Raw genomic sequence first — 20,961 nt, 5'->3', positions numbered from 1 at the left:
CATAGGCATATTAGTGCAAGCAGTAAGTGAAGGCCAAGACAGAATTGTAAATGGTCTGGCTAGGTATTAAAGAGTATCCCAGCACTGAGCCAATCCTCAAAGACTGGGTGAATTCTTGCTATGATCTGAATGCTTCTTTCCCTTCAGAATTCATAATCCTAATGCTCATTGTGATGGTATTAGGAGGTCTTTGGAAGGTCCTGAGGGTGGAGACCTCATAAGTAGTATAGTTTTCTTATAAAGATACCCCAAGGGGCTCCCTAGACCCTTCTGCCATGTTAGATTACAGCAAAAAGATGGCCTTCTGTGAACTAGGAAACTTGCTCTAACCATACACTAAATCAACGATTGTCTTGATCTTGGACTTCCCAGCCTTGAGAACTGTGATAAATAAACTTCTATCATTTATACATCATCCAGTTTATGTTATTTTGTTAAAGCAGCTCAAACATACTGAAATGGATATTTTTTTAGCTGCTTGAATTTAAAGAAATTCCAGTGAAAACATTGGATGAAAGTCTTCAAAAATCAAGAACAGCAAACCTTGGGGAAAGGAGAGACTCTGATTTCCAGAATTACCACATTACAGTATTCAAATGGCTAACTTTCAGAAACAACAAAGAAATCACAAAGTATACAAAGAAATAGGAAAATATGGCCATTCAAAGGAACAAAATAAATTGACAGAAAATATCCCTGAAGACGTTCAGTCATTGAACTTATTAGACAAATATTTAAAACTACTGTATTAATTATGCTCAAACAGCATGGACTAAGAATTAAAGGGAACCATGAAAATGATTTATGAATAAAATGAGAATATCTGTAAAGAGATAGAAATTGTAAAAAAGAAACCAAATAGGAATTCTGGAGCTGTAAACCATAATAACTGAAATTAAAAAAAACAAAAAACAAACATAAAAAACCCTAGAGGTTTTGATAGCAGGTTGATCAGCTGAAGAAAGAATTAGTAAGCTTGAAGATAGGACAATTGAAAGTATTCAGTCTGAAGAACAGGAAAAAAAATAAGTGAAAAAAGTGAAAGGAGCCTAAGGGACCTGTGAAATATGAGCAAATGGACCAACAAATGTATTATAGGACTCCCAGGAGAAGAAGACAGAAATAATGGTACAGAAAGAATATTTAAAGGAATAATGGCCAAAAAGTTCACAAATTTGAGAGAGACATGAATCTACCTATCCAGGAAGCTCAACAAACTCTATGTAAAATAAACTCAATGGATCCATACCTAAACATGTTATAGTCAAATTGTTGAAAGGTAAAAACAAAGAGAATCTTGAAAGCAGCAGGGGGATAGTGAGTCTTCAAGTACAAGAAATCCTAAAAATATTAACAGCTGATTTCTAAAAAAGAAAAAGAAAAAAGAAGCTTAAAAACAGATAAGGCAATATCTTCAAGCAATGAAAAAGTTGTGAACCAAGAATTCTACATCTGTCTGTCAAAACTGTCCTTCAAGGATGAAGGAGAAATCAAGATATTCCCAGATAAACAAAAGCTAAGAGAGCGCAGAACTAAACCCTCCCATCTATTAGCAATTAATTTTTGACAAAGGTGCCAAAAATATTCAATGGGGAAAGAATACGGGCATAACTTGGAGATATTGTGTATTTTGTTCTAGACCACCACAATAAAATGATTATCACAAGTGAATCTCACAAATTTTTTTTTGTTTTGCAGTGTATCTAATAGTCATATTTATAGTATATTGTAGTCTATTAAGTGTGCAAAAATATTATGCATAAAAAACGATGTACAGATCTTAATTAAAAAATACTTTATGGGGGTGAAGGAGGGAAGGGTTGGGAGTTTGAGATTAGTGGATGCCAACTAGTAAATATAGGATGGATAAACAAAGTCCTACTGTATAGCACAGGGAACTATAGTCAACATCCTGTGACAAACCGTAATGGAATGAAATATGAAAAAGAATATGTGTATGTATAACTGAGTCAACTGTACTTCAATCAAATTTTAAAAAATAATAAAATACTTAACCAAGGAGGTGAAAGATCTGTACACTAAAAACTATTAAAAAACACTTTATTACTAAAAGATGCTAACCATCATCTGAGCCTTCTTGAGTCACAATCATTTAGGTGGTGGACAGTCTTGCCTTGATGTTGATGGCTGCTGAATGATCAGAGTGGTGGTTGCTGATGGTTGGGTGGCTATAGCAATTTCAAAAATAAAACACCAATGAAGTTTGCCACATTGACTGACTCTTCCTTTCACTAATGATTTCTCTGTAACAGGCAGTGTGCTTTGATAGCATTTTATCCACAGTAGAATTTCTTTCAAAATTGGGGTTGGTTCTCTCAAATGCTACTACTGCTTTATCAAGTAAGTTTATATAATATTCTAAATCCATTGTGGTCATTTCAACAGTCTTCACAGCATCTTCACCAGGAGGAGGTTCCATCACATTCTTTGCTCATCCATGAGAAGCAACTCCTCATCTGTTAAAAGGTTTACCATAAAATTGCAGCAAGTCAGTCCCATCTTCAAGCTCCACTTCTAATTATAGTTCTCTCACTCTTTTCACCACAGCTGCAGTGACTTCCTCCACTGAAGTTTTGAAACTCTTAAAATCATCCATGAGGATTGGAATCAACTTCTTCCAAACTTCTATTAATGTTGACATTTTGCTCTTCCCATGAATCACAAATATTCTTAATGGCATCTAGAGTGGTGAATCCTTTACACAAATGTTTTAATTTACTTTGCCCAGATCTGTCAGAGGAATCACCATCTATGGCAGATAGCCTTACATTAACTAAAGTATTAGTTAAATAATAAGACTTGAAAGTCAGAATTACTCCTTGATCCATGGGCTGCAGAGTGGATGTTGTTTTAGCAGACATGATAACATTAACCTGATTTTACAGCTTCATCAGTGCTCTTGAGTGACCAGGTGCATTGTTGATAAACAATAATATTGGACTTCCTAGGTGGCGCAGTGGGTAAGAATCCACCTGCCAATGCAGGGGACACGGGTTCGATCCCTGCCCCAGGAAGATACCACATGCCACAGAGCAACTAAGCATGTGCGCCACAACTATTGAGCCTGTGCTCTAGAGCCCATGAGCCACAACTACTGAAGCCCACATGCCTGGAGCCCATGCTGCGCAACAAGAGAGGCCACCTCAATGAGAAGCCTGCACACCACAAGGAAGAGTAGCCCCCGCTCGCTGCATCTAGAGAAAGCCCATGTGCAGCAACAAAGACCCAACACAGCTAATTAAATAAATAAATAAATGAAAGAATAAATTTATAAAAAAATAATATTTTAAAAGGAAACTTTTATTTCCTGAGCAGTAGGTATCAATAGTGGGCTGAAAATATTCAGTAAATTATATTGTAAACGTGCTATTTCCAGGCATTATTGTTCCATTTACAGAGCACAGGCAGAGTAGATTTAACAAAATGCTTAAGAATCCTAGGATTTTCAGAATTGTTAATCAGCATTGATTTCAAGTCAGCTACAGATACCCTTAACAAGAGAGTCAACCTATCCTCTGAAGCTTTGAAACCTGGCTTTGACTTCTCCTCTTTAGCATGAAAGTCCTAGATGGTATCTTCTTCCAATATAGGCTGTTTCATCTACAATGAAAATCTAATTGATTAGTGTAGCCACCATCATTAATTGTCTTAGCAAGATCGTCTGGATAACTTGCTGCAGCTTCTGCTTTTCACCTTGCACTTTTATGTTATGGAATTGGCTTTTTTCCTTAAACCTCATGAAGCAACCTCTGCTACCTTCAAACTTTTCTTTGCAGCTTACTCATCTCTCTGAGCCTCATAGACTTGAAGAGAGTTAGGGCCTTACTCTGAATTAGGCTTTGGCTTAAGAGAATGCTGTGACTGGTTTGAACTTCTATCCAGACCACTAAAATTTTCTCCATATCAGCACTAAGGCTGTTTCACTTTCTTATCATTCATATGTTCACTAGAGTAGCACTTTTAATTTCCTTGAAGAACACTTTCTTTGCATTTACAACTTGCAACTGATACAAGATGCCTAGCAGTCAGCCTGTCTCAGCTTTTGATATGCATTTCTCACTATGCTTAATCATTTCTAGCTTTTGATTTAAAGTGAGGGAGGTGGGACTCCTCTTTATACTTGAACACTTAGAAGCCATCATAGGGTCATTAGTTGGCCTAATTTCAATATTATTGTGTCTCAGGAAATAGGGAGGCCCAAAGAGAGAGAGAAAGATGGGGGAACAGCCTGTCAGTGGAGCAGTTAGAATACACACAACATTTATCATTTAAGTTTGCAATGTTATGTGGGTGTGGTTTGTGGCTCCGAGCACAGATCACCATAACAAATGTACTAATAATGAAAAAGTCTGAAATATTGTGAGAAGTATCAAAGCAAGACACAAAGACACAAAGTATGCAAATGCTTTTTAAAAAATGGTGCCAATAGACTTGTTTAACACAGTTTTGCCACAAAACTTCAATATGTAAAAAATACAATATCTGCCAATCACAATAAAGCAAAGTACAATAAGGCGAGGTTTGCCTGTAGTAACTCCAATAAATGATGATTGTAAAATTGGATAGCCACATGCAAAGGAATGAAATTTGATCCTTACTTGCACAGTATACAGCAGTTAAACTGGATCGAAACATAAATTTAAGTGCTTAAACTATGAAAATCATAGAAGAAAACATAGAGAAAAAATTTACATGATGTGGGATTTTGTAATGGTTTCTTAAATATGACACCAAAAGCATAGGAAACAAAATAAAAAGTAGATAAATTGGACTTCATTACGTTAAAAACTTTGAGGCATCAAAGAACACTAGCACAGGAGTAGAAAGACAATTCACACAATGGGAGAAAATATTTGCAAATAATATATCTGATAAGAGATTAATATCTAGAATATGTAAAGAGCTCTTACAACTCAGCAGCAGTAAAACAAATGACAATTTTAAAGGGGTAAAAGAGAAAAATAAATGAAAAAGCATAAAAAACTTGAATAGACAGTTACCAAAGAAGATATACAAATGGCTAATAAGTAAATGAAAAAATGCTCAACATCATTAATTAGATGCAATTAAATTCACAAGATACCACTTTGCACCTACTAGAATGGATATGATAAAAACAAAACAGAAAATAACACACGGTGAGGATATGGAGAAATTGGAACCCTCATGAGCTGCTGGTGGGAATTTAACATGTTCAGAAGTTCTGGAAAACAGCTTGGCAGTTCTTCAGAATGTTAAATATATGGCCCAGTAATTTCACTCCTAGGTATATATACAATAATTGGAAACAGAGATTCAAATAGGTATTTCTACACCAATCTTCAAAATAGCAAAATTCACCATAGACAAAAGATAGAAACACCCCATGTCCATCAACAGAGTAATGGGACAAGGGTACAGACAGAGCAAAGACTAAAAGAAAGCGAGTAATTATATGATAGTAAATTTGAAGACTTTTTCAGCATTGACATGCTTCTAGGAAAATTAAAATAACTTTATTTGACTCAAGAAAAAGAAAACAAAACAGAAAGCCTGAGAAGGAACATAAATGACAAACATATGAAAAGATAACAATTACTAATGGAGAATATGCAAAAAAAAAAATCACTTCTTACACCCTCCTGATTGGTAGAAATAATGAAATCTAATGTACACAAGTTGTGGGCATTTTTTAAATTGGTAAAATAATTTTTAAACCATATGGCACAATATTATGAAATTGAATTTTTGCTTCATTATTATCCAGAACTTTTGCACTCATAAGTACATATATAATGCAGAGATATACATTTGAACCAGAAAATATTTAATATTGCTTGTAACCATGTTGCTTATAATAACAAAAAAAATGGGAACAACTTAAAATCTCTTTTAACAGGCAATTATTAATTGAGAACAAGGAAACATATATAACAGTGTAGAACAGGGAAGCATTTTCTTTTAAATGGTAGCCATGTAAAATTCACTGTTTTTATACATTCTGCATTTAAACCTGACCAAAACAATTGATTTAATTAATGCTAATAAAAATAATTTTTAAAAAATCAAGCAATAGACAATCAAAAATTTGGGTTTTTGTTATAACACTGAGTCAGGATATGAAATCTCTCATTTTTTTAAGAATACATTTTTATGATACCAAAGCAACAAATGATTATGAAAAATATTTTTAAATAATAATTAAAAAAATTTTAAAGCCCTTTTCATTTATTCTCTAATACAGTTGGTAACCTCAGGCATTCATTTTCTTTAACTGGTGTTGAATAATACTTCATTATAAATTATGTTTTGCTCAAAGTGTGATTATATATAGGACAATATTTATGTAAGTTCTTCTTGTATGGATTCTTAATTATATTATTCTCTAATAGTATATCAGGTTCCTAATTTAAGAATTTCAGTTTAATTAAATATGAATTTTTACATAGATATATAAATAATAAATGAATGCATGAATATATTTTGATAAGAGCTAATATTAAATTATCATGGTATAATGTGTCTCCCAAAGAATTGTGTTCCCAGTTTTGCCAGCAAAATATAATATATTGAGGGATTCTGTTACCAAAGAATACACAAAAATAAACCTGATGCCTTTAAATTTAGTGATCTATATTCAAATTTAGCGCTTTTTTTAAGCTTTACTATTTAATGGAAATAGTATACTCTGTGTTTTTCTATGCTAGATTATAAAAATATATGCAAATGTATGAAAAACCACTCTCCACTTACATGTATTTTTTATAAAGCCTTCTCAAATTAGATTTGCATTCAAATTCCTCAAATAAGAGTGTTCTGAAAATAGAAGCCATGCCATTTCATTGAAAAATTATTATGGAAGATAGAATGCAGTAAATAAAAATTATATTATAATTATAATGATTGAACTCTAGGAAGTCTCACATGATCTCCTGCCATAGTATGAAATTCTTATGTAGATAGCTGTAGATATATAGATATATAGTATGTCCGCAGTACATGTTAAATATTTTTCTGCCATTGCTCTTTTGTTTGCTTTTATTATGTAATGAAATATATTTAAGATATTTGTTTCTGTTTGTTGCTAGGTTATCCAGATAAATTTTGAAGAATTTGATCTGGAAATTGGCTATGATACCTTGACAATTGGTGATGGGGGTGAAGTTGGAGACCCAAGGACAGTGCTCCAAGTGTAAGTTCTCAATGTTTCTTTCTTGACTAAGCCTATGGGGTCTTTATGAAATTTTACCTTTTTTTTTTCATTGATTCTTTCCACTACCACCAACAGAAGAAGCATAGTATCTTAGTTATTATCATCAGCCTGGATATGGTATATTTATTAGTCTTTCTTCATTGATGCTTAAGGTACTTGATCCAAACACAGTTACTTAGAATCCATTGCCAGAAAAAAGTCCATTGGAAATGGAGGCCTAGGATGATATTGCAGAGTGGCTGATTTGCCTTATTTTGGAAAGTGCCTTTGCACTCACAGAGTTTCAGAATGTTGGAAAAAACAAGTATGAAATTGAACCCAGAAACAATAAAGCTAATACTAAAGATCTGGTCATCAAGATCTGTAGTTGAGAGTTTATCAGTGGTTTGACATGAAGTAGTAATGAACAGCTCTCAGAATTGAGCTAACACACTAAAAAGGTTCTTAATGCGAACAAATGAATAAACATATATTGAGAAAAGGGAAATGTTAGGAACTGATTTATTGCCTAATCCTTGGCCATCCATTCCAATAATCTAAGAGTGGCAAGAAGAAATGTTTCAGGGCAAGTATCTTGTTTTTTCTGCAATGAACCTCAAAATATTATGATATGCTTTCTCTCAGTATTCTTTTCATAACTGTTGATTTGCAATTTAGGCTTTATCAGTGTGTTGCTTCTCAAAAACGGGGTATTTTGCATCATAATTACCTGGTGCACTTTTTGAAATGTAAATTTCTGAACCCCTTCTGTTATGTCTGTTAATGTTTGCTTTATGTATTTAAGTGCTTCTATGTTGGGTGCATAAATATTTACAAATGCTATATCCTCTTGTTGGATTGATCCCTTTATCATTATGCAATGTTCTACTTTGTCTTTTGTTACAGTCTTTAAAGTGTATTTTATCTGAAGTAAGTATTGCTGTCTTTTTTCATTCCTTCACTTTTGGTCAGTATGTTGTGTTTAGATCTGAACTGAGTCTCTTATGAGCAGCGTATAGATGTCTTGTTTTTTCATTTGTTTTGTTTTGTTTTTTAATTTGACCTCCCTTTGTCTTTTGATTGGAGAATTTCATCCGTTTACAGTCAAAGTAATTATTGAAGGTACTTATTGCCATTTTGTTAATTGTTCTCTTGTTGTTTATTTTGTGTGTGTGTGTAGTTCTTCACTGTTTCTTTCATTCTACTTCCATGTTGTTTAATGATTTTCTTTAGTATCTCTGTATCTATTATAGGTTTTTGGTTTGTGGTTATCATGAAGTTCATAAATAATTGTTATTTATAAAAAAGTCTATTTTAAGTCGATAGTCACTTAAGTTCAAATACATTCTACAAATATTATTTTTTTATTCCCTGCCTCCACACTTAATGTTTTTTACATCATGTTTTACATCTTTTTTATTTTATATATCCTCTAACTAGTTATTGTAGTTATAGTTTTTTTAGAACTTTTGTCATTTAACCTTCACACAGGTTTTATAAGTGATGATCCACTACCATTACTATATATTTGGCCTTTTCTACTGAGAATTTTACTTTCATGTGTTTTCTTATTAATTAGTGCCATTTTGTTTCAGCTTATATGAGTGCCTTTAACATTTCTTATAGGGCCAGTTTAGTGGTGGTGAACTCCTTTAGATTTTGCTTTTCTGGGAAACTCTTCATCTCTCTTTCAATTCTGAATGATAACTTTGCTGGATAGAGTATTCTTGGTTGTAAGTTTTTATTTGTTTGTTTTGTTTTGTTTTCCTTTTAGCACTTTGAATGTATCATGATGCTCCATTCTGTTCTGCAAAGCTTCTGCTGAAAAAAATTGCTTTCCTTATATGTAACTAGTTGGTTTTCTCTTATTGCTTTTAGTATTCTCTTTAATTTTTGACATTTTAACTATAATGTGTCTCTTTGTAGGTCTCCTTGGATTATCTTGTTTGGGACTCTGTGCTACCTGGACTTGGATGTCTATTTCCTTTCTAGGATAGGGAGTTTTTCAGCCAGTGTTTCTTCAAATACATTTTTCCCCTTTCTCTCTTTCTTCTACTTCTCGGGTCCCTATAAAGCAAATGTTCTTTGGCATGATGTTGTCCCAGAGGTCCTTAAGCTATCTTCATGATGATGTACCAGGTAGATATATCACCACATTGGACTAACATCTTTAGAAATTAATTTTTTTTCCTTTTTATTCTGATTGGGTGATTTCCATTACCCTGTCTTCCAGATTGCTAATCATTCTTCTGTAGTGTATTTTTCATTTAATTTATGTTCTCCATGTTATTGCATTCTTTAGCCCTGATTGGTTCTTTCTTATATTTTTTAACTGTGTTGAAGTTCTCACTGTGTTCATACATTCTTCTCCTGAGTTCAGTGAATGCTTTTATGACCATTAGTTTGAATTCTTTTCAGATAAATTACTTATCTTCATGTCATTAAGGTTTTTTCCTGTTGTTTTGTTTTTTCTTTTACTTGGAGCATATTTTGTCTCCCCATTTTGTGTAATTCTCTGTGTCCGTTTCTATATATTAGGCAAAACTGCTCTTTCTATCAGTCTTAAAGTAGTGACCTTGTGTAGGTGATGATACTTCTCATTCAACCCTACCCTAGTTCTTTGTTGTCTCTTAAATCTTTTTGGTTGTTTATACTGCCTTATTTATTCCTGATATGCCCCTGCTGTTCAGCATGTGCCAAGACCTGTCAGTGTTCCAAGGAAAAGAATCTCAATGACCACCTAGTTTCAGGCTGATTGTATTCCAAATCCTCAGGCAGAAGCTTTTAAAGTTTGCAAATATATACAGTTCTGAGGGGCTGTAATTGTAATACCTGCTGGCCTCCAAACCTCTCCTCCTCTTTCTTTCCCTTTTTTTTCAATTTTACAAGAAGGTCTTCTAGTACTATTATTCCAGAATCCTGTAATGATGCCAAGGATTTACCTTATGTGTACATTACAGACCAAATACTACTCCATCTTAGTTCTTACCTTTCCGGGGGGGGAAAACTAAACAAAAAAACAAACCCTTTTCTTCTTACTTATCTTTATGCATTCTTGACCTCAACTTCAACTTCTCTCCTCCACCTACTACATGGATATCATTGATCAGCCACAGTTTTGTTATTTATCTCTGAGTCTACTACAATTCCACTTTGTGCTTCCTAAGATATGATGGACAAAAGGGCCGTGCTTTTACATGGTCTACATATTTGGTTATGTTGCTAAAATTGTTTGTAACTCCATCCCCCTAAAAATACTCAGCATTTTTATCAGGATGATGTACCTGGTAGATATATCACCACATTGGACTAATATCTTTAGAAATAATATATAGCTCCTCCTAGATTTCTTTGTGGTTTTGTACCTGATAGTTTGGATTTCACTATACTGTAATATTGTATTAGAAATTGATAGCCACAGAGCTAATATGATCAGTAAGTATGTTTTCTGGTTGTTGTTTGGAAAGTGCAGTCATCCCTTGGTATCCATGGGGTATTGGTTCCAGAACTGCTGAGGACATCACAATCCGCAGATGCCCAAATCCCATAGTCAGCCCTCCATATCCATAGTTCCACATATGTGGGTTCAACCAACCATGGATTGTGTAGTACTGTAGTATTTATTGAAAACAAATCCATGTATAAGTGGACCTGTGCAGTTCAAACCCATGTTCTTCAAGGGTCAACTATACAATGTTTTAAATAATTAAAAATCACATATGAAAAATCTGAGTTTGTTGTTTCTTTTGACAGACTGGCAACGCTAGGCCTGGAATATCACATACCAAAAATTTGCTGGAACTCTTTTCTGCCCTCTTTAGAGAGGCCATAGTTTCCCATGGCCCTTAAACCTTGTATTGCTTTTCCACTTGAGTGTCTCAGAAACTTTGCATTGCCTGCCTGGCATATGACACATGATACAGCACAAAACTTGGTTTGATCCTTAAATTTATTATTTATTATTCCCAAATAATAAATATATTTGTTCCTTTATCTGACACTTTAGAACAGTTGAAGTTTCTTGGACATTAATGATAACATAGCAAGTTTGGTAAGTGATCTTCACACATTCTGAGACCTATCTTTCTACATGTTTAATAGATCACATCATATGTACTTCAAAAATGAAACTGTAAAACATGAATGTGATGGAACATATTTTCTTTTTTTCTAAACAGAAACAAGATAGAGGGCTAGATTTCAGGTTTATATTCTTTAAAGTAGGGCCAGGGAAGGCAGGATAGCTAGTCAACTAACTGAAGAATACTTCTGAAACATCTTTTTTACTATATCCACTACTAAATAAAACATAGTATCTCAGCATCTAATGAAATAATAGATGTCATCTTGTACAGCTAACATCCCAGGTCATATATGCTATTTACTCCTTTAGCCACTGCCTTAAAGAATCTGTGAGATAATTAATATCACACAATTAGAGGCAAAAAAAAATTATAGACATGCAAATTTACAGTAATCCAATAAGACACAGAAGGTAGATATCAAAATTTTTATCTTAAATACCCAAACAACCATTAGAACTGGTAAACATAAAAGAGTACATTTATTGGGATTAAGCGTAACCTGTACAATTCCATATGTTAAAAGAAAAACAATAATATTATGTTTGAACCATGTAATTTACTCTATTCTAATGTTAAAAAAATTATCTAGACAATCCTGAAATCTGATATTCTCTTCACAGAACAAATTATTGTATTAATAACACAAAATGGTTATTAATTATTATTTTCAAAAGAATACCAAGTTTCTAAATGGATTTCTCTATATCATCAAATTCAGAGTTCACATTGAGTACTTCAGCTCCAGTGGAAATAAAAAATAAAGCTTTATTCTGTGACCATTGCCTTTTAGGCTGTTCAGTCATTGGATCTAAATTGGTCCCTTTGTGAGAGTGTAGGAGAGCTAAGAGACAGAAAGAGATAATACATTATGTTTAAATAATCAGAAGATCATGAGATGAGCAGGCATGTGCACACACACAGATTTTTAGATGCAGACCTCGTAAGCATATATATATTATATTTTTGCAATACTCAGAGTAAGAAGAAATAAGGCAATGATCTTTACTGTACAACTTTAAGTACTAAGAGGAAAGTCCCTCTATATTTTAAATATAGCCACACATTTTCTAAAACAATGAACTCTTTGTTAATCAAAAGAACCTCTTTGTAAACATGCCACAGTCCTTTACTTTCTGCATACCTTCTTCTTTAGAATTTTGAGCCCATGCTCATTTGACCTCAGTTGCTCCAAAAAAAACTACTGAAATTTATATTAGTGGATTTACTGTTCTTTTCAAAATTCTTATCAAGTGCAGATGAAGTCTCTATTTCCTTTTATTTTGGAAGATAGGATGAATATATTTTTACTTGATTTTTAAAATCCTTTGTTGTATGAATTGGATCAAGTAGCAGATGACGTGCAGATAATTAAATGAAAGAAATAGGTTCACAGTTGATTTTTTTTTTTTTTTGAGGATGATCCCAAGGTTTGCTAGACAACATGAGACCAGATAAAGAATAAATGTATGTCTTATAACCTGAATGAATAGTCAAGTGAAAACAGCTGTATCTTACAGACGAAGCTTCTGCTGCTGATAGAATTTTTTTTCCTCTTCTCACATTCCTGCCATCCTATTGTCCCTAGTTTGCATAGTAGTTCCACTTAATCACTTGTTATAATTCCTTCATTCTGAGAAGTTATATTAATTTTGAAAAATCTATGTGATTTCTTTTTATATTTGTCTGTCTAATAACCAGAAATGTGTTTCTTAAACATGCTTTTCTTCCTCGGAACAAAATTACACATTTCTGAAAATATAACTCTCTTTTCCTTGAATAAGGATAACTACAACAGAATTTAGGTATCACCCACCTCCTAGAGGTGTTAAAATAAAACCTGTGTGACTAGCTAACAGAGACTTTACAAAGTTGAAGTTAGATCAAAAGTTCCTTTGAACTCTGAGTCTGTGATAAGAGAACCTACTGGATTTGTATCTACCACAGAAGCTGATATAAATGTGAGTGTACTTGAAACATATTTTTTAATAAGTTTAACTTTCTCAACTTCAGGTCCACTCATCTCGACATTTCCAAGGCCCAGAGTAAGAATGTGGGTGGAAACTCACCTATCAAATATCTAAACATTAAAAGTTATAAATCAAGCTACATATTGTTAAATACAATATGTTTCATTCTCCTACCTTGACAAATATACTTTCATAACAACCTAGAAGGACAAGTTTAAATTTAGAATTCTGTGTGATTTTCTTGTTGGGACATGAAGGCATGGCAGAGTAGTCCCAGCCCCAGCCTGCTCCTGACCACCCTCTATTCCCAAACTCAGCTCCATCCTTCACAATGCATGTAGTTTTCCCAGCCTACACATTCAAACTGCTCACACCTCCCTGCAAACACTGCCCACCGGGTCTAGGAGTGCACATATGGATAATATGTTCTGACCCTGGGAAGGTGGACCTGGAAAAGAGGCCAATGAAGGTCCAGGCAAGAGAAAAATCCAGGGTACTAGGTACCAATAAGTTATAGAACAATACTTTTAAATAAACTGTAAAATAGCAGATTTGTTTTTACTTTAAATTCATCTTGATACTTTTACAAAGTGAAAGAAAAATAAATTTCTAGAAAAATGAAATAAAAACACATAAATATGAGGATGAGTCAAAAATTATCTGCACGCTGGCTGTAGATTATTTTAATTAACTTTTAGAAAAGACAAATACATCATTTTTTTGACATAATCTCCTTGCTTTTCAATACATTTTGTTCATCTGTCAACAAGCTTTTGTATTCCCTCATTAAAAAATGTTTTAGGCTGAGCTGTGAGCCACGAATGCACCGCTGTCTTCACTTCTTCATCAGAAGTGAATCCTGCTCCTTCTTGATGGCTAACACTTGTGCAACCTTCCTTGAACTTCACTATCCATTCATACACACTTCTTCATGACAAAATACTTTCTCCATACTGCGCACAAAATCTTCGCTAAATAATGGCACCAGGTACACCCTCAAACCACACACACATGCAACAAAATGAATCACTGCATGCTGCTCTTCTTTTGTGCAAATCACAAGCGGGGCATCCATTTTTGCTTGCACTGCAGTTACAAATGAACTGATGCAACACTTTCACATCTGCACAGCAGTGACTGAGGAGACAGTGGCCTTGGATGGAAAGCACTGACAAAACAGTGTGGCCAAGAGAAGTTTTAATATAACCTGAGTGCGGATAATTTTTTATTCACCCTCATATATTTCCAGGTTTTTTTAATGAAATTCACCAGACAAAATTACTCTTTCAAATTACTCTAGAAGTTTGAAAGATTTATTCGCAATTTCTGTTCTTACTACATTGTGGGCTGGGAATTAGTCTAGGATCTTTTAGGGGAAATGAATAGGCACATCCCTGGACAAGAGGTGGCTATAGAATGGCCAGAGAAAGGGATCAGGGAAGGGGCCTATCTTGCCCAAGTTTAAAAACAGTATTGCATATATCATGGTAGATTGTCAAGAACTTATTAAAAAAAAAAAACCCAGTTGAAGGGAATTTATTTTAAATAATGTTCTTCTAATGGATAAAATTATTCTCCATTTAGACATTTTATTTAGCAATCAGTTTACTCATCTATGTATTCCTTTTTGCTTTTTTCTTAAGTGTGATCCATACGCTAGAGACTAACTGTTGGCACTAAAGCTATTTTTTAATAAATTTATTTTAAAATATTAAATAGCTGAAAGTCAGAAACATTGTAGAACATGGAAAACATGTTCATTTAAGAGAGCTGTGTAATCTCATATTTGAATACAGCTGAATCTCATCCTCATTTTATGAGGATGAGATTCAGCCTATATACTTTAAGTTTACAAGTTCTGATTAGTTTAATAAACACAGGATACCTCACTATTTAAAATATTTGACCAGATGAGGAACATTCCAGCCTATTCTATTTAGGTCATAGAATTGAATTAATCATTGGAAGTATATGGTGTTTTTGTTTCCAATTTTCTTTCAATATTTAGGTTCTAAAAGTTAAAATCAATTGTCATATTCTATTCCTTAAAAAATGTAGTCCATATAGTCATAACATATTCAACAGCTAAAATAAGCCTCCAAAAATGAATTAATTATGAAGTTTTTATAAATGATTCTTATAATTTCTTTCCCTTAAGTACAAAGTATATCATTTTTACAAGTAATAATTTAAAAATAATTTGTGTGCTATATCTCTTCTTGAGATTTTGTTTCCAAAGAAATACTCATGACACAGTTGTGAGCAATAAAATCATTAACAGAGAATATACTGCAATTGAATGTCATATGCAGTACTAAGTTCTCCATATAATTTTATCAGATTAAAATTCCTACAAATATGTGAATTTAAACTGAAAACTTAAATTTACAATTCAAAGATTTGTTGCTTCTTCCATTTGCTGTATTGTACTCTATTGCTTATTTGTGGCCTTTTCTTTCTCACTCTCATGCTTGTTAATTTTCTCTCCAGTGGAGTTACTTGAAGGGAATTCTTTTTCCTCCAATTTGAAGTAGCATTTTTCATTCATGACAACTTCATGGTGGAATAGTGACCAGTGTCAATAGAGATCAGAATATGAATTGACCAGTTGATAATAATTCAGATAATGGATTTTAACAATCATGCTATTATCTTTTAAAGACTGTTAAAAGAACTTTAACTTTTTGACAGATTGTTTTACATGTGCTGTTTTCACACTTATGTATAAATTCATCTGGTGGTGGAAATGGATTACTATATTTGAGAAAATTAACAGTGATGATAGTGCAATTACTGGCATTGAATACACTTCCAACCCTCATTCCGTCTGCATAAAAAGGGAGGAGTTGTTGATTATGATTTGTCTACCCTTCTCATCTGTATAGCATCAAACTGAGAAAGTTAAAAATGTATTCTATCAGGAATGTGATTCTCTTTCCTTTTCCTGCCTTTTCTCTCACAATCTTTGCTGTTCCTTTATTGGAGTCACTATAACACTTTAAAGAATAATTAAGTGAAGGAGTTCCTAGGTGGCACAGTGGTTAAGAATCTGCTTGCCAATGCAAGGGATATGAGTTCGATCCCTGCCCCAGGAAGACACCACATGCAGCAGAGCAACTAAGCCCATGTGCCCAACTATTGAGCCCATGTGCCGCAACTACTGAAGCCCATGCACCTAGAACCCGTGCTCCACAACAAGAGAAGCCATCAAAATGAGGAGCCCGTGCACCACAATGAAGAGTAGCCCATGTGCCACAACTATTGAGCCTGTGCTCTAGAGTCCATGAGCCACAACTATTGAGCCCATGTGCCACAACTACTGAAGCCTGCATGCCTAGAGCCCATGCTCTGCAACAAGAGAAGCCACCACAATGAGGAGCCTGTGTACCACAATAAAGAGTAGCCCCCACTCACAGCACCTAGAGAAAAGCCTTTGTGCAGCAATGAAGACCCAATGCAGCCAATAAATAAATAAATTAATTAATTTTAAAAAAAGTATTAAAAATTTTTAAAAAGAATAATTAAGTGAAAACTTGCAAAATAAAAGGTAAAAATACAAATCTTCTTTTCGAAGATGCTCCTGGAAATTTTATGAGTATGCATTGATATTGGATGACATTGTATTTGAACAAATGTTTTAGAGAAAGTGAAAAAAATGATGTTTTGGATATCCAAACATGGTTCTGTCTTATCACTTTGAAATTCTGATTTGTCCTGAAAAATTTTACAATGTAAAATATCATTCTCAGATATGTGTTAGTGTGGGCTAACAACACTCTTCCCTGAGAACTCTTTATTTTAAATACCACAAACACATACACACACACCCTATTTTGTGTTATTATATTTTAAATAAATATTTTCTTTATTTTAATAATATTTAATAAATAATGTTCACACTAGCTTTATAGAAAAGGTAGCACTTTATGCTCATAGGTTATTGTCATTGCCCTCAGCTCATTGGTCCATATATTTTAACAAGCTACTTTGTCGAAGATATATTTTTTTTAACTACTCAATGATCTACTCTTTCAAAATACTACCTTGCTATCAGACTACTATACATGATATTTGCCTTGAGCAAACTTTCCTACAACCAGGGACTTACACCTCCCCAAATTTGCTCTTGTACCTTCCCCTCTTAATAATGAAAATCTAAATATCAACCGACCCCATGGGCTAATGAAAGAAAGGAATATAACAACAAGGTGATATTTTTAGAGATTGATGGCTACAGTATAAAAAGGACTTAGAAAATCGACCATTCAGAAAAATCCTTCACCATTTGTATTAAAGTTTTCAAAAACAAGAAAGAAATATTGGGTTGGCCAAAATGTTCGTTCATTTTATTTTCTGTAAGATGGCTCTAGTAGTGCTTAGTTGTCTTTAACTTCATTTGAAACTATTTTGATAGATTGTATTGTGACAGCTATCACATCAGTGTGCATTTAAAGGAAACTTATCAAAATTGGTGAATTTTTGTGTAGCCATTTTAATATCGAAGATAGAAGAAAAAAGCAACTTTTTGGCATATTATGCTTTATTATGTTAAGAAAGGTAAAAATGCAACTGAAACACAAAGAAAAGATTTGTGCAGAGTATGGAGAAGGTGCTGTGACTGATCGGATGTGTCAAAAGTGGTTTGAGAAGTCTCATGCTGGAGATTTCTCACTGGACAGTGCTCCATGATCAGGTAGAGCAGTTGAAGTTGGTAACAGTCAAATCGAGACATTAATTAAGAGCAATCAATGTTATACCACATATAAGATAGCTGACATATTCAAAATACCCAAATCAAGCATTGAAAATTATTTACATCAGCTTGGTTATGTTAATCACTTTGATGTTTGGTTTCCACATAAGTTAAGTGAAAAAAACCTTGACCGTATTTCCGCATGCGATTCTCTACTTAAACGTAATGAAAATGTTTTAAAACCAATTGTGATGGGTGATGAAAAATTGATACTGTACAATAATGTGGAATGAAAGAAATCGTGGGGCAAGTGAAATGAACCACCACCAACCACACCAAAGGATATGGTGGGATTGGAAGGGAGTCCTCTATTATGAGTTCCTTCTGGAAAATGAAACGATTAACTCCAACAAGTACTGCTCCCAAGTAGACCAACTGAAAACAGCACTTGATGAAAAGCATCTGGAATTAGTCAACAGAAAACGCATAATCTTCCATCAGGATAATGCAAGACTGCATGTTTCTTCGATGAGCAGGCAAAAACTGTTACAGCTTGTCTGGGAAGTTCTGATTCATCTGCCATATTCATCAGACATTGCACCTTCGGGTTCCATTTATTGATATTTTGGTCTTTACAAAATTCTCTTAGTGGAAAAAAATTTCAACTCCCTGGAAGACTGTAAAAGGTACCTGGAACAGTTCTCTGCTCAAAAAGATAAAAAGTTTTGGGAAGATGGAATTATGAAATTGCCTGAAAAATGGCAGAAGGTAGTGGAACAAAACAGTGAATATGTTGTTCAATAATGTTCTTGGTGAAAATGAAAAATGTCCTTTATTTTTACTTAAAACCAAAGGAACTTTGTGGCCAACCCAATATCTTCTCACTGCTCTTATTTCTGCCTTGCACTCCTTTCCTTGTCCTCCTCCATCACACTCACAGACAGACACACACACACACACACTCATACATGCTCACAATCATTTTAAGTTCCTTGAGTACAGTGATGGTTTACTACTCTTCTTGGATTTCCCAAAATACCTAACACATAGCTTGTGTTAACATTGTTAGGTGTTGCATGAGTTATAATGGGAGAGGAAAAATTACTCTGCATCAAGACACATCTACTGAAACATGTCAGCAGAAGGGGTATCTTTGCAGACATTGGCAAGGACATACCATGAGATGTAGAGAGCTATGTAGGACTACCTTGTGTCTTAGTGCATTCAGGCTATTATAATTTTAAAAAAGCATAGACTGGGTGATTTATAAACAACATAAATGTATTTCTCATAGTTCTGGAGGCTGGAAGTCAGAGATCATGGTGCCATCAGATTCAGTTTCTGCTGACAACCTACCTTCTGGTTCATCAGATGGCCATCTTTTTACTGTGTCTTCATATAGCAGATGGGGGCAGGGATCTCTCTGGGGCCTCTTTTATAAGGGCACAATCACATTCCCGAGGGCTCTGCCTTCATGACCCAATCACCTATCAAACTCCCCACCTTCAAATACCCTCACGTTGCAGATTAGGTTTCAACATATAAGTTTTGGCAACTGGGGGATGTTTAATCTCCAGCACCAGCGTTTCAACAGCTCCCACTGATATCACATTCAAGAAAAACAATCCAACTGACAGTAGCAATTATCTCATCATGTGGACAAAATTTGATGTGTAGTCATTCAGATGACTTGCTATTAGGCAATAATAAATACATGCTCTTGGAATTTCAGAATTACTTTAGGCTGCAGTATGAAATAATCTCTGTGACATTTGATTACTAGCAACAAAATGTTAACTATCAGGGATAGTTTATTTTTATGGTTCTTCATTATTTCTTCAATGTGATAATAGTTACATTTTCTACTGTGAGAATATTGATAATTTTACTGAAAAAAAAAGACAGTTTGCTGTCTTACTTTGGTTTGGTTTGTGAAAACTGTTGATTTTACTGCAGTTAAGCAATTACTGTGGTTTTGAGTTTTCTTGTGTTTTTTTTTGTTTGTTTGTTTGCATTGGATTCAGTTTGATCAAATTGACTAAAGAAGCTTTTAGTTGGCATTTTTTAAATCAGGAATATTTCTACTATGGTAGACACTTCAAAAATGATTGTAGAAAAGAAACAAGGACAAAATATAGAAAGCATATGTAAATAAATACATTAGAGTTCTTCCCACAAATGCCAACTATTGTAAGCACAGCACTTTCTTAGAGTGCTAAATATTGGGTTGGCCAAAAAGTCTGTTCAGGTTTTTTATAATATCTTACAGAAAAACCTGAACAAACTTTTTGGCCAACCCAATATTTGAATGAAGTATCCATAGATGAGTACAAAGATGTATGTGCTGAGGTCTTGACCTTCAAATTCTTGCCTAAAAAGAAGTGTTGATATAGAAATTTCTTTGTATCTGTAATAGGAACTGTTCCAAACACTCTCACACATATTATGCTTTAGAATTAGCCAATAAATTAAAACTTCTGAAGTCCAAGATTGTAAATGAAGTAAAAGTCACAATTATTCACTATTCAGTTACCTAATTGAACTAACATGTATATAATCCCATCATTCCATAGTACTTTATGTATTTTTATTTTTAAAACTGTATGTTGTTCTTCTAGTGTTTTGATCCACTTTCTTTTCTATTTTATTTGCTTTTAAAATTTTTTTCAGACTTAGTGAGATATAATTGATGAACAAAAATGTAAAGCATTTTGAATTATACAGTGTGATGATTTGATATGTATATACTTTGTGAAAGGACCCCCCCCCCCAAGTTAACTAACACATCTATCACCTCACATATTTACCTCTTTTTTTTTTTTTTCTGGTGAGAACATTTAAGTTCTACTTCTAGCAAATTTCAGTTACATAATTTAATGTTATCAACTATAGTTATCATGTTATACAATTAGACTTTCAGATCTTATTCATCTTATAACTGAAAGTATATACACTTTTACCAACCTCTACATGTTTCCCCCACTCTGCAATACCTGACAACTCTCTTGTTTCTATGAATTGACT

At 33.7% G+C, this 20,961-nt stretch overlaps 1 protein-coding gene across 2 annotated transcripts in view; it reads left to right on the top strand.

The window, feature by feature from the left end:
- The window catches only part of CSMD3 (CUB and Sushi multiple domains 3), a 1,219,369-nt gene that overhangs the window by 647,812 nt on the left and 550,596 nt on the right, over nt 1-20,961 (top strand). For both annotated transcript variants that reach the window (XM_057736100.1, XM_057736099.1), the window contains one exon: nt 7,089-7,192. In XM_057736100.1, the coding sequence (XP_057592083.1) occupies nt 7,089-7,192 (104 nt within the window). The remainder of the gene's footprint in view (nt 1-7,088; nt 7,193-20,961) is intronic.

This window comes from Hippopotamus amphibius, chromosome 5, assembly GCF_030028045.1.
Source record: "Hippopotamus amphibius kiboko isolate mHipAmp2 chromosome 5, mHipAmp2.hap2, whole genome shotgun sequence".
In the NCBI taxonomy this organism is placed as follows: Eukaryota; Metazoa; Chordata; class Mammalia; order Artiodactyla; family Hippopotamidae; genus Hippopotamus; species Hippopotamus amphibius.
The sequence above is the reverse complement of the archived record's forward strand: the minus strand, read 5'-3'. Positions and strand labels throughout refer to the sequence as shown.